This window comes from Talpa europaea (genome assembly GCF_964194135.1).
Source record: "Talpa europaea genome assembly, chromosome: 7".
Taxonomy (NCBI): domain Eukaryota; kingdom Metazoa; phylum Chordata; class Mammalia; order Eulipotyphla; family Talpidae; genus Talpa; species Talpa europaea.
Genome location: NC_140074.1, coordinates 126,042,904 through 126,056,911, shown reverse-complemented (window position 1 = coordinate 126,056,911; position 14,008 = coordinate 126,042,904). Strand labels below are relative to the sequence as shown.

Here is a 14,008-nt window from a genome sequence, read left to right as displayed (position 1 = left end):
ACTGAAGTCCATGGCAAATAAAAATTTCATGGGTGCTCAATAAAATTTAAATCATCAACCTGACTAGGAACTAATTAGATTGAAATTGTGCAAAATTAACACCCATGAATACACATCACATCCATGCAATAAGGAAATAACAGTCTCTTTTTCAATTGAACAGTTTTCAATGCCTTCAAGGAAGGGAACTTCTAAGAGACTCTGGAAGGGAATGTAAAATCAAAGTTGTGTGTGTTGGATGATTTCTGCCCCCTGCTGGATGTGTGTGGAGTAGAGCACTCTATTTTGCCACCTGTTTAGAAAGCCTAATTTTTCAAAGATGATATCCATTTATTATAGCAGAAACATAGCTCAATTAACTGAAAATTTTTTTGAGAGTTTTGATTTTATTTGAAAGTAAATACCTCTTTAAAAAAAAAACCTAAGCTTATTTCTTAGCCTGTTTAGCAGTCAGTATTTTTTAAATGTGTTTAAAATGGTAGGTTTAGGTATTTTTAAATGGTAAGTGTATAGGTACAGTTTTTCTTCTTTTATTCTGAATTTCACATTCTATCAATGCTGTCGTCTTTTATTTCCTTTGTAAAAAAATCTTTTCCTTTCAGAAAATTTTAATAATTGTCCCCAGGAAACTCTCTCTTAAGGATTTTGTTTTTAACAAACATTTTGGTTTGCTCATATGTTCTGATATGACCTACTCTGTGTATAACCTAATGATGTATACCATGTTATGAATATTCATTCCATAATTACTATTTCCACTGTGACCATACTGGTTCATGTTAGTTTATGCAACATTATCTGTGAAGGTTTAACTATTAAGTTCATGGGAGGGGATAAGAATGAGGAATGAGTCTCTAGGGAGCTAGAACAGACGTACAAAATCCACTGGCAGCAGATTTCACCTTTTACTCAAGGACAAGCCCTTAGACCTTCACTTGGTGCTTTTTCTAATGAGCCCAGTCAACTGTTTTTCCTGTTACTAGCAAATAAAAAATTACAAAAGCCTCCCTGGTGGCCTCTGGGTTCTCAGCCCTAGAACCTTTGCAGTTTGAGTTCAATCCCCAGCCAGTTTGCTGACCCACATATGGCGCAGCAGACCTCTGCTGTCTCCCCACTGCACCCCTTAACAGTGGATTTCAGTAGATCCGCCTGTTCTGCTCGCCACTCTGTCTCTGGTGAATCCTCTCGCCCCCTACACTCTGGCCTATACCCCAGTTCTTCTACACATATCTTTTTTTTAATTACAAAGGATACCAGAGATAGCCAAACTGAAAGAAATTAATAATAGCCAAAACAATACCAATAATGAAGTTCTTGAGAACAAGGAAAGGAATATCAAACAATAAAAAGCAAATAAACTTGAAAAAGAATTCATTATTATAGCACGATGATATAGGGTCAACATATTTATGGATAAAAGGTAATGTGTATAATATAATAAATACATTAAGGAAGATTTACCTTTAATTTTCTTTTTACTTTGTCATTTAAAAAGAATATTTCGGGCCTCCCTGGTGGCGCAGCGATTGAGCGCTGGGTTGCGAAGCTGCCCGCAGCCTCTGCGGCGCCGGTTTGATCCCCGGCTGCTCCCCGGCCACCAGAGGAGGGTCCCACATGGCGCGCAGACCTCTCCTGCCGCCCGCTGCTCCCCTCAGCAGTGTACTTCGGACCTTCTGCCTGCTCTGCTCCCCGCTCTGACTCTGGTGAATTCTCTCACCCTCCCGCACTTCTGACTGTACCCAGTGCATGTATAAACAAAAACAAACAAACAAATAAATGAATAAATAAATAAAACATGCCTCTATTAAAAAAAAAAACAAATTAAAAAAAAAAAGTAAAAAAAGAATATTTCAATTATTTAGAAAATCTATATACAGGACAATGCCTGTTAAGTACAGCATCACTGAGTTTATTTCTTGAACTCCAAATAGTGCTTTTTTTTCTTTTTTTTAAGCTGAATTAAATAAAACACAGCATTAAGCAATCTGAAGTTGGATACACAATCAAGAAACCAGTAAACCCCCCCGCCAGAATACATTGAATAAGATAACATGTTGAGAAATTCTGATATTTTGTCTATCTCTCCTAGAAAGATGTACTTATATGTTCTAAAGTAGACAATATGTATCATTTTTTTGAGCCATCAATTGCTTTGATTACCTTTTCTTTATGGAAAAGACAACCCAGTGGGCCTCCCATGGTGGCGCAGGCGATTGAGCACCGTGCTGTAAAGCTGTCCACAGCCTCTGCAGCGCCAGTTCGATCCCGGCCGACCGGGTGAGGGTCCCACATGGCGTGGCAGACTTCTCCTGTCGCTCCCGCTGCTCCCCTCAGCAGTGTATTTCGTCAGTCTGCCTGTTCTGTTCCCCACTCTGTCTCTGGTGAATCCTCTCACCCTCCACGCCTCTGGCCTGTACCCCAGTTCTTGTGTAAATGAATAAATAAATCTTAAAAAAAAAAAAAGATAACACAGTGTAATAGTAACTCTATACACAGGCCACACACACAGAGACACACACACAGAGTCCCCATCTGGTTCTGTACTCACCTGCTAAGTTCTTACTCAGAATACTTAAAATACTTGATGAAAAACACTTTGGAAATTTTGGGATGGATATTCATAAAAGGATTTTTTTTCAGAGGTTTGCCTCAGTAAAAGAAAAAGAAAAAATGCAGGGTTTAGCATTTCGGTGACAATTTGGCTTTATCACCTGGAAAGGCCCCTCTGTGATAGGGCTCCTGTAGCTTTAAAACCTGGCACAGAGCTGCATCTCTTTTAAATAACTGTTCATTTTTCTCTCCACTTGTTTTCCTTAAAGACATGACAATGGATGAAGTCCGAGAGTTTGAGCGAGCCACTCAGGAAGCCACCAACAAGAAAATCGGCGTATTTCCACCTGCAATTTCTATCTCCAGCATCCCCCTGCTGCCTTCTTCAATCCGCAGTGCCCCCTCCAGTGCTCCGTCCACACCTCTCTCCACAGATGCACCAGAATTTCTGTCAGTTCCCAAAGATCGACCCCGGAAAAAGTCTGCCCCAGAAACTCTCACGCTTCCAGACCCTGAAAAGAAAGCCACCCTGAATTTACCTGGTGTCCACTCAGATAAGCCATGTCGACCCAAATCAGAGTAACTTCATATGAATATTTCATGGGGTTTTATATTTTCGTTTTGGGTGTTTGGTTTTGTTTTTTTTTTTTTTAAGAATCTTCTGATAAAGAAAAAGACTGCTTTGTCATGCAAATGTCCCTTCGATCTCTGAGTGTGCATGTGGTTAAGTAATTCACATATAGGATTCCCCAAGTATGCCACACAGCCTCGTACTAGATGTAAAATATTAGACTTGCAAAGGACAGAGGAATCTTCTGTAGCCACAGCTGGAAGCCAGGGAGGAAGTCTTGTCATTAAGCATTGGATGAGGTTGGGGGGACTTCAAGGGTTTGAAAAAAAAAAAGCAAAAACGTGGCACCACTTTGTCACAGGGTGTGGTAAAGAATAAAGTCAATTTTCTCCCATCAAACCTGAAATTCTCAAAAATGCTATTCTCAGGCGTAAACTAATTGCTAAATTTTGAACTGCTCATTGCCAATACTTGAATACCAACAGTTTCTGAGATTCCTATTTTTGGTTAGTCTGACTCAGGATTTGGGGCCTAATTAACTCTTTAAATTTTTTGAAAATTTTAATTATCAACCTCTAGAGGCTCCAAGTGCAATTAATGATAACTTATTTATAGCTTTCAAGGCATTTAATAAAGATTCCACTTGTTCCTGTCTTTTAATAACTTTACCCCTTGTGGCCTCGGAAATCTTTAAGAATTGCATGGGTGAATGTGACCCTAACTGACTGATCTTGGAATGGTTTGGTTTAGGAAACAAGAGACCCAGGTGAGGCAAACATCTTTTTTCTCTGCAGACACCAACAAACTTTGACTTGTCAGCTTCTATCATCCAATAAGATTCTCAGAATTTGCAATTAATTGAGTAGAATTCATTGACCGTTTGCCCATTCAAATGAGTTCAAGGGAAGAGTAAGCTCACTGGACTTGGACACTGTCAGAATGTCTGGCTCAGGAACCCTAAAAAAGAGATTTGTCTCCCTCCCCCCCTCCTGGTTTTACTTTTAATAACAGCCAGACATCCCTGGATCCATTCAGAAGTCTGGAATGGATGGCCCATCGCTGGTCTTAGAAAAGACTCGTCCTTCTGGCTCCCTTAACTTGAAACCCAAACATTGGGAAAGTCACAGAAGTCAAGTAAATACTATCAAGTGGGAGGAGAGAATGAGCAGAATTGGTGGCTCCTATTTGTAGACCAACAAAGGAGGAATGATAAAAGGTGCCCCTCTGTCTGATTTTCTTTCCTGCAAGTAGTGGTAATGCCAGATTAGAAGGTTGATGGGAGGCAAGATCCTTCACTAAAGTGGCAGAAAGAGAACTCTCCTTTGATCTAAAGAGAACACTCTCTCACCTTTGCACCTCACTGCCTTCAAACGCAGAAGGAAAGGCAAGCAGAATCTAGCATTTACTTTTGTCCTCCCAGAGAGGAAGAGAACAAAATAACTGGGCAACTCTGAGGCCCCAGCTAGCCTTCCTGACCTAACCTCCAACCTCAGGAAAGGGACCTTCCCAAAACACAGATTCCAAAGGAAACAACAGAGACCAAGTCATGGTCTCCTCACAGCCTCTCAGCCAGTGGACCCTGCCTGCTTCTCTCTCAGTGCTCTGCACTCTGCATAGTGTCTTTCAAGTTGATAAACTCTCCCAAGGTGCCGGCGCTGGCCCCGTGAGCCCAGCACCAAGTGTTCTAAGTCATACGTCAGACTGTCAAGATCATTTCTTTATCTCTAGGTTGACATTGACCTTAATAAATCAATAAACCAGAACGCAAAGGAAACCAGTCGCCAATAACTTAGGTCAACACTGCATCTCTTCGCTGAGAATGATAGCCTGGTAGTAAGACACCTTCTTTGCATGGTATGATAGCATGATTCCTGCTTGTGGGAAAACAATCTTTTCTCAAATCCCTTGGACTTCTCAATGGCTCCCTCTCCCACACAGTAGTCCTAAAAAGGAGAATGTTTGACTTTAGAAAGCAAAACTCTACTTTTGGAAGACACTGACATAGTGTTTGTATTTGCTTACCATTTGCAAGCTGAAATCAGGATGGAGTGGGATCACGACTTCCACATCCGATTGATTTTGTGCCTATGGTTAACCCATCCGGCACCTAGCTTTTTCATCAACACCTTCTATTTTCCCTTTTTGTAAAGTAACTTCTGCTATCAAGATCAACAATTCTATATGCTTTAGAAAGCTAATTTGTGATTTCCTTCTGTGAGTTTTCTTTCTCTTAAAGCCAACCTAATACCACAGACAACAATTGCAAAGCTGCGATGATCGTGTGATTCTTAGCCAACAAATGTATGTGCTCTTAAAGTACATTGTTTTCCTGTCTACATGTGGTTTGTGTGCATTAAAAGGGTGGGGGGGGTTGCCAGTGTTCATTTAACTGCTTTGACTATTTAATCCAGTCATCATAAGGCATAAATGACCAACATTTTATCTCTCTTGAGTTTCAAATGTCATTTCACCTTGTCCCCACATGAATTTGTTTATTGTGGGATGAAAACCTGCGATGAATATGTACATAGAATATTAATAATTCCTATAAGGATGGAAGTTAAGTCACTGCATGATGGAAACTTAGAAAAAAGCAGAACCTTGAATTCTTTAAGCATGTTTGAGGGGAAACAGAATCTTTAACTCAGTGCCTCTGTCTGCAATGTGGAAACCTTCGACTTTGTCCACCAAAATTGTATGATACCCGTGTAAATATATAAATAGAGTATAGTAAATCAGACACCACCAGTTTTTAAGTCTCTGGTTGCAAATTTTAAATAAATAATCCATAAACCAACACATATTCACCCCATCTTCATCTCTGATGTTAATGGAAACCATCATCACAACGACCCTGCATTTCATTAATTTGAGGGGATTTCACCTCAAAGCTCCCCTGTGCGTTCACTGACTGTGGCACAATATCCTGGCTTTGACTGTGCTTTTCCAGCATAAGAAGGTCTCAGTGTTTTGACCACATAAGCTTTTTCATAAGTCAACTCTACAGGCCATTTCCTTTTCCGACTTTGGGACTGTCATAAGGCAAAGCAGAGGAAAAGCTTAGCAACAAAGGCGTGACGTTTTTCAGTTGCTGCTGTCATAACCAAGACAATATGAGTTCATTTGTAAACTGACTTATAATTCCTCTGTTACCATTTTGCATCTGTGTGGGGAAATAGTTTTAATTTATTTGGAGTTACTGATCAGTCATATTGTTAGTTGTGAAAATAAATCTCTGGGTAGCACAGACACTAAAAACCCAACATAGCCCCCCAAAAGGAATTGAGTGGTTTTCTTTCATGACACTGTAATAATCAGAGAGCGAAGAGAATAGATTCTCACACTTTTTGAAAAAGGATTTTTCAGTGAAAATGTCAAGGCTGATTTACACATATTTTAAAATTCTACTTTCCTTGCATTTCTTCACGGCTCAGAGACAGTCACCGGTTGACGTAGATCAAGAGGGATTTTACTTTTCAGCAGGGCCAGTGTATAATGTACATGTCACATGTCCTCAGATAATCCAATCGGGAGAAATTGCCCGAATAGTCTTCATCCCTTTCTGATTATCTGACTCCGTGTGCTACGTGACAATCTGCCATCTGAGCCATAGTTCTTGAAATTTAAAAAACAGTATCTGTCCAGTGACTGCCATTGATCCACCTTAAACAGACTCTTCAGTCATTCTTGCTGAGATAGAAGCGTTACACGGCGTGGGCATGTGGCCACAAAACATGGGTGTTCTTCTCTGTTCTCCCCTCACAGCAATCTGTTTGCATCTGAAATGTAAGTATTTAAACTGTTCAGGAGGCAGTGCAACGCCAGGATGTGAAGATGTTGAGAACTTCTCAGATGCTGTTCTTCAAACTAATTTGGTTGTTAACAAATGCTTTAGAATCTGCCTCTCCGTGTTTTTGCTTTCAATGGGAAACGTCTGTGGACTTGCAAGTTTCCCTCCCGCTTCTCTCTCTCACTGAGAAGACATTCTTTGAGTTGATGTTACCCCTATGCCACTTTTATGTAGCTTCAAGTGTAATCTTTAGAGTTTACATTTCGAGCTGGGATCTTGATTGGTTAATTCATCAGTAGACCACTGCCACCGCAGAAGGACCAAGCTTTGGAACACACAGTGTTACAGAGAAGCAGAGCAGACAGAAGTCGATCCTCACACATGCCATCCTTGTGTGTCATTTTACGGCTGTTTTGTGTTTTTTCCCCCCAGTTATTTATTATTGTTAATAACTTACTTTTTCTTACATTCTGTTGTAAATAAAGTACAAAGCAATCTTCTTTCCAAGTGTAGCTTCCTCTTTCTTTCTCAGCTGTTCTCAAGGGCACGTTGGCAAGTAAGAACACGTGGATTGAGGGGCAGGGAGCTATGGAGGAGGAAGAAACAAGCCAACAGCCGATAGTGAGACCCAGTTCAGGAACTCAGGTGCCAGGGAGCCCGGTCTGCCAATAGGTGGGCAGTAACTTAAGGGCCAGGGCCGCACTGAGAAAGCCCTGGGGGCAGGTTCTAGTCAATCCAATCCCAAAATGCCCAATGTGAATGCATGACCCGGTAGCGCACATGCTTAGATTCATCAATTCATCGAACAGGTGGTTCCACCTCATCGAAGGTGAGGCGATGGTCTGGGTGGCAAGCCAGGGAAATTAGCCCCAGAGAAAGTGTGGGAAAACCACCCCCGTGGGACACCAGGTTTTCCCCACTGCGGGGCCAACCCCTTCTTATTTTTTTTAAAGCTTTATTTATTTATGCATACAAGAACTGGGGTGCAGGCCAGAGATGGGGGGGGGGTGAGAGGATTCACCAGAGACAGGAGAGGTCTGCTGTGCCATGTGGGTCAGCTCCCCGCACAGGGAGGGGATCGAACTCATGCTGCAGTAGCTGTGGAGTGCTTCATAGTGCTAACACTTAACCCCTTGTGCCACCAGGGAGGCCCCCAGACTCAACCCCTTTTTAAAGAGAAACCCAAGTCACTCTGATGCAGTTGCTCACAGCTAAAGTTGCTCCTGTTGTTCACAAAAGGGGCCTCTGGGGATGGGCAGGGTGAGGACAGAAATTCTTTGGTGACTCTTGTTCAATAGTCTCAAAGTATAAGCAGCAACACACCTCCCTCGGGGCTTCCTCTTCAGTCCTGAAACTATTGTTATCCACACCATGTGCTTTGATCTCTGATCATATACACGCCGTGTGTGTAACAGTGCACCAGAACTAGGTTTCCTAGACGGAAAATGCTCCCGGATCATAGAGCGCTAATCCAATTACCCAAATGTACTTGCTTTTGTAGCTCCAGCTTCACCAGCACCACGCCTTTGAATCCTCTCTTCAAAATACACAAACTTCCCACACATAGTTGCTGCCAGCAAAGTTGGGTACAACCAGGCTGGGTGTTTATTCCTGGGGCCGAACTATGTGGGTTATCAAATATTTAGAAACCTATGTTAAATATATAGATGCTTGAAACACCCCCAGTTTCCAAATGTAGCTTTTAATCACAGTGTTATCTCGTTCGAGTGTTACTTTTAGACTTTGGAACACCCACATTCTCTTCTAAATAGAAATCTCCTCCTTGTTTCCTTTAGTGCACTTCATTTGGGGCTTTTTTTTGCCTCCAGCCTCCAGCTGCACCTTGGTTCCTCAAGCATAAGTCATGTGTCCTTTCTTTAATCCTTGGTCTGGAATATCCTTTCAAGAAAATGTTGCTCTCAGACCTGAAGCTTTGAGGGCACTGGGACAACATCAAATCTGCGTGTTCGTGTACAGGCTGTGCGTGTGTGTGACACTGCAGTTGATCCAGGCAAGCCCTATTTTCAAGTTTATCATACTGATTTTCTCTGCTGAATTATTAGATTTCTAGCATCCCATGTGCCCATAAATTCTTCCATTCCTCTGGCATACAACCTCGTAAGATAGTCCATGCAAATCTAAACATTTAACTATGTCCCCTGCTCCTAGGAGAATTGGAAACAGTCTGGTATTTATCTTAATGCTCTTGTTCCAGTCCCAGCGTGGAGGACACCAGTTAATATGGAGCCAGAAAAACTGGATGTGGCCTCAGGTCTTCCTGAATCTGGGCATTCAGTGCAGCGCGTGACTGAGCTGAATTAAACACCTGGAACTAGGGAGTAATTATGTTTAATCCTCAGTATCACCTGTCTGCATTGAAGACACACAGGGAGGACTTCAGTCAAGGATTCTTCAGGGAGATATGGCCACTCCGTCACTTGAGATGTTCAAGGGGAACCAAATGTGGACCTTTGTGATTTTTAAAAATTATTTTCTTGGGCCTCCCCGGTGGCGCAGCGGTTGAGCGCTGGGTTGCGAAGCTGCCCGCAGCCTCTGCAGCGCCCGTTCGATCCCCGGCTGCTCCCCGGCCACCAGAGGAGGGTCCCACATGGCGCGCAGACCTCTCCTGCCGCCCGCTGCTCCCCTCAGCAGTGTACTTCGGTCCTTCTGCCTGCTCTGCTCCCTGCTCTGGCTCTGGTGAATTCTCTCACCCTCTCGCGCTTCTGACTGTACCCAGTGCTTGTATAAATAAACAAACAAACAAACAAACAAATAAATACATAAATAAATCTTTTAAAAAAAGACTATTTAAATAAATAAATAAATAAATAAATCTTTTTAAAAAATTGCTGCTCTGGAGGGATTCTACATGAAGGTGCTGGCAGGTGACAGCTCCTGAGAAACACTGAAGGATCGTTATGGGATCGTAAGTCCCAAGACATTCTAGACAGACCATCCTGAAGACAACTGTTTCTCTCAGGTGTATCTGCTCTTAGAATCGGTCATCAGTTCTAATCCATGTTGTGCCTCTCTTCAGACCACAACTTAAAATTTTAGAAACATTTCTGCCATTTTGAATTGTCCCGCTATCACCTGAAAGTTATTCTACTTCTTTGTATTTTGTTAAAACCCATTATCTAGACGCAAGGGTGTGAATTTCTTTTTTTTTTTTATTTATAGAGGCATGTTTTTTATTTATTTGTTTGTTTGTTTGTTTGTTTTGTTTATACATGCACTGGGCACAGTCAGAAGTGCGGGAGGGTGAGAGAATTCACCAGAGCCAGAGCGGGGAGCAGAGCAGGCAGAAGGACCGAAGTACACTGCTGAGGGGAGCAGCGGGCGGCAGGAGAGGTCTGCGCGCCATGTGGGACCCTCCTCTGGTGGCCGGGGAGCAGCTGGGGATCGAACCGGCGCCGCAGAGGTCGCCGGCAGCTTCTCAACCCAGCGCTCAACCGCTGCGCCACCGGGGAGGAAGGGTGTGAATTTCTTGTTCAGCTTCATTACTTACTTTAGAATTTGCTCTTTCTTCTGTGAAAACTCCTTCGTATATGCCTATCTTTCAACAAAATGCTTCAAGGATTTTCAATTGTTTTATGAACACTTTTATATTTGGGAAGTTACACAAGTATTATTTTTCTTTTTTCTTACATGGAAAAAAGTTGTTATTGAAATTAAGCAGCTAAATCATGTGACTAGTTATGGTGGGATGGAGAAATATGATAAATTACATAACCAAATTTAAGTATTAACCTGTTTAATTTTGCATACTTTAATCTCTGTAAATAGATTAAGAAGATGAAATTTTCGTAGGCAGTATTCAATAATCCCTTTAAATGGGTAATATTCAGTAATCCCTTTATATGCATTATCAAGCCTCATATTAAGCAAAGTGCAACAATAATTTAATATGCTAAACAGACACATACAAAACCTGTGTAGGGCCTCCCCGGTGGCGCAGCGGTTGAGCGCTGGGTTGCGAAGCTGCCCGCGGCCTCTGCGGCGCCGGTTCGATCCCCGGCTGCTCCCCGGCCACCGGAGGAGGGTCCCACATGGCGCGCAGACCTCTCCTGCCGCCCGCTGCTCCCCTCAGCAGTGTACTTCGGTCCTTCTGCCTGCTCTGCTCCCCGCTCTGGCTCTGGTGAATTCTCTCACCCTCCCGCGCTTCTGACTGTACCCAGTGCATGTATAAGCAAAACAAACAAACAAACAAACAAATAAATAAAACATGCCTCTATAAAAAAAAAAAAAAAAAAAACCTGTGTATCTTGAACTACGAAAGTGGTGTCCACAGTCACATATAGTTTTAGTCAAGTACACATGTCCACAATGAACAAACACTAACAATGTTAATTAAACACTCCCCCGAGATGCTTATCCTGCCTTTAGTTCTTTTTTTAAAAGATTTATTTATTATGCATACAAAAGCTGGGGCACAGGCCAGAGATGCGGAGGGTGAGAGGATTCACCAGAGACAGAGTGGGGAGCAGAACAGGCAGACTGACTGAAATACACTGCTGAGGGGAGCAGCGGGCGAGACAGGAGAGGTTTGCCGCTCCATGTGGGTTGCTCCCTGGCTTGCTGGGGATCGAACTCGTGCTGCAGAGGCTGCGATTACTTCATAGTGCGGTGCTTGACCCCTTGCACCACCAGAGAGGCCCCGCCACCAGCTTTTTAAATAATACCATTCCCGATACTGAAAGCATTTATTTTAAGAAGCTCTAATCTGTCATGGGAAAATTAGTTCTACTAAAATTTTACAAATAATATGTTATAGACCACAGATTCTTTTTTTTTTTTACGATTTATTTATTTAGTTATACACGAACCGGGGTACAGGCCAGATGTGCAAGAGGGTGAGAGGATTCACCAGAGACAGAGCGGGGAGCAGAACAGCCAGAAGGACCGAAGACACTGCTGAGGGGAGCAGCGGGTGCGACAGGAGAGGTCTGCGCGCCATGTGGGACCCTCGCCGGCTGGCCAGGATCGAACCAGCGCTGCAGAGGCTGCGGACAGCTTCACACCTCGGCGCTCAACCGCCTGCGCCACCAGGGGAGGCCCAGACCCCAAAGATTCTTAATAAAAAAAATACAATAATTCTGTATTGTCATCCAATACAGAAGCATTCACATGAAACTTTTATTTCTCAAAAAAAACCCACATTTATGATCTAAGAAAACAGAAAATATTAAAACAAATCATCTTCAGCCAGAAACATTCCTACAGAATACTGCATTTTCTTATGTCTTCTCCCTAAAGGAAACACAAACTGGGCCTCCCTGGTGGCGCAGCGGTTGAGCGTTGGGTTGCGAAACTGCCTGCAACCTCTGCAGCGCTGGTTCGATCCCTGGCTGCTCCCCGGCCACCGGAGGAGGGTCCCACATGGCACGCAGACCTCTCCTGCCGCCCACTGCTCCCCTCAGCAGTATATTTTGGTCCATCTGCCTATTGTGTTCCCTGATCTGGCTCTGGTGAATTCTCTCACCCTCCCGCGCTTCTGACTGCTTATATAAATAAATAAATAAATCTTTAAAAAAAAAAACACAAACCAATTCACTATCTTTTCATTAGCTCAGACTACTGTGCTCTTAAACCTTTAGAATACATGAAGAACATGTCTCAGCTATCAAGTCAAAGGTGCCATGTATTAAAGAACAACAATATAGCCTACAGTGGCACAAATACACCTAAGACATAAAAACTACTTTAGTATTTTAGATAGTCAAAAGTCAGAAAGAAAAGCATGGTTTGCAAGTTACTTCATCGTATGTATGGTCATTAAAACCCAATAAATAATTCAAGTATGGTACTGTAAAGGTAAGCAAGGAAGAGCTCAAATATCACTCTAAAATCAAAGACATGAAAATAAAAGCTGAAATTTTTGTTTCTCCATCCTTCATTTACATGGCTGGATAGCAGGATCTTATTGTGGAAAATAGAGTTATTATAAAGGTGAGCTTGATAATGAATCTTCAGTGAGTACAAAAGGTGGCATGTGGTTTCCTTCATCAAAGGCTTTTCTAGCTCATTTCAATGTTTTATTCATAGTAAGCAAATCTTTAATCCTAGCAAACTTCCCTGGGTCCTTTCAAATTAAAAAGACACCATCTTCAACTTTCTTTTTTTTTTTTTTTAAATGTTTTGTTTTATTTTATTTTTTTTTTTATAGAGGCATGCTTTATTTATTTATTTATTTGTTTGTTTTATTTATACATGCACTGGGCACAGTCAGAAGCACTGGAGGGTGAGAGAATTCACCAGAGCCAGAGCGGGGAGCAGAGCAGGCAGAAGGACCGAAGTACACTGCTGAGGGGAGCAGCGGGCGGCAGGAGAGATCTGCGCGCCATGTGGGACCCTCCTGTGGTGGCCGGGGAGCAGCCGGGGATCGAACCGGCGCCGCAGAGGCCGCGGGCAGCTTCGCAACCCAGCGCTCAACCGCTGCGCCACCGGGGAGGCCCCATCTTCAACTTTCATATGATCTTCCAATTAACACTGCCTTGTGAATTAATTCTATGATGAACTCTATGACAAGGTCTTCAAGAATATCCACTGACTCAGTATAAGGATTCTGGTCCTCCCCAAATCCATACATAAAGCATCATTAATTCTTTAGAAAAACATTTATTTCTCTTACCCTGTATCCTCCACCTCTTCTACTTTCTTCATTTTCTTCCTCAAAAATAGGGTCTTCTTTCTCATCTACCATCCCACCAATCAGGAAACCTACTGGAGTCAGCTGCCTTGCTCCATGTTTATCATTTTTCATAGCTTCATAATATTCCATTGTGATGTCAATCTGTAATTTACTTACTGTATGCCATTTGGGTTATCTTTTGGAATCTGTTATTACAAAGTTTTGCTAGGAATACCTTTGTATCATAGTTTATGTCTTCTTCTAATTATTTGTCTTGGGTAAGTTCCCAGAAATTGAATTACTAGGTCAAAATACATGCATATTTTTATGACTTTGGATATTTACTGCCAACATCTCCTCCAAAGCAAATTGCACCAATTTGCAATTTCACTGACAACATATGAGTGAGGGCATGTGTTTGTTCAAACAAGTATTTGCTGTTTTAAAAGCTCACTAGTCTTATTCA

The 14,008-nt window shown here is 42.3% G+C and overlaps 1 protein-coding gene and 1 pseudogene across 2 annotated transcripts in view; one reads left to right on the top strand and one right to left on the bottom strand.

Annotated features, from left to right (window-relative positions):
- PITPNC1 (phosphatidylinositol transfer protein cytoplasmic 1) overlaps positions 1-3,433 on the top strand; it is a gene marked incomplete at its 5' end in the record, with an annotated part of 242,850 nt that extends 239,417 nt beyond the window's left edge. Inside the window, one exon of the mRNA XM_084237063.1 lies at positions 2,820-3,433. Coding sequence (XP_084093189.1) covers positions 2,820-3,133 — 314 coding nt within the window. The 3' untranslated portion in view covers positions 3,134-3,433. The remainder of the gene's footprint in view (positions 1-2,819) is intronic.
- A 9,272-nt stretch (positions 3,434-12,705) lies between these two features.
- Positions 12,706-13,614, bottom strand: LOC311173957 (transcription initiation factor TFIID subunit 13-like; annotated as a pseudogene). Its single transcript has 3 exons — positions 13,377-13,614; positions 12,892-13,022; positions 12,706-12,717 (listed from the first exon to the last, which is right to left on the bottom strand). The product of its transcript is annotated as a transcription initiation factor TFIID subunit 13-like (transcript).
- Positions 13,615-14,008: the final 394 nt, after the last annotated feature.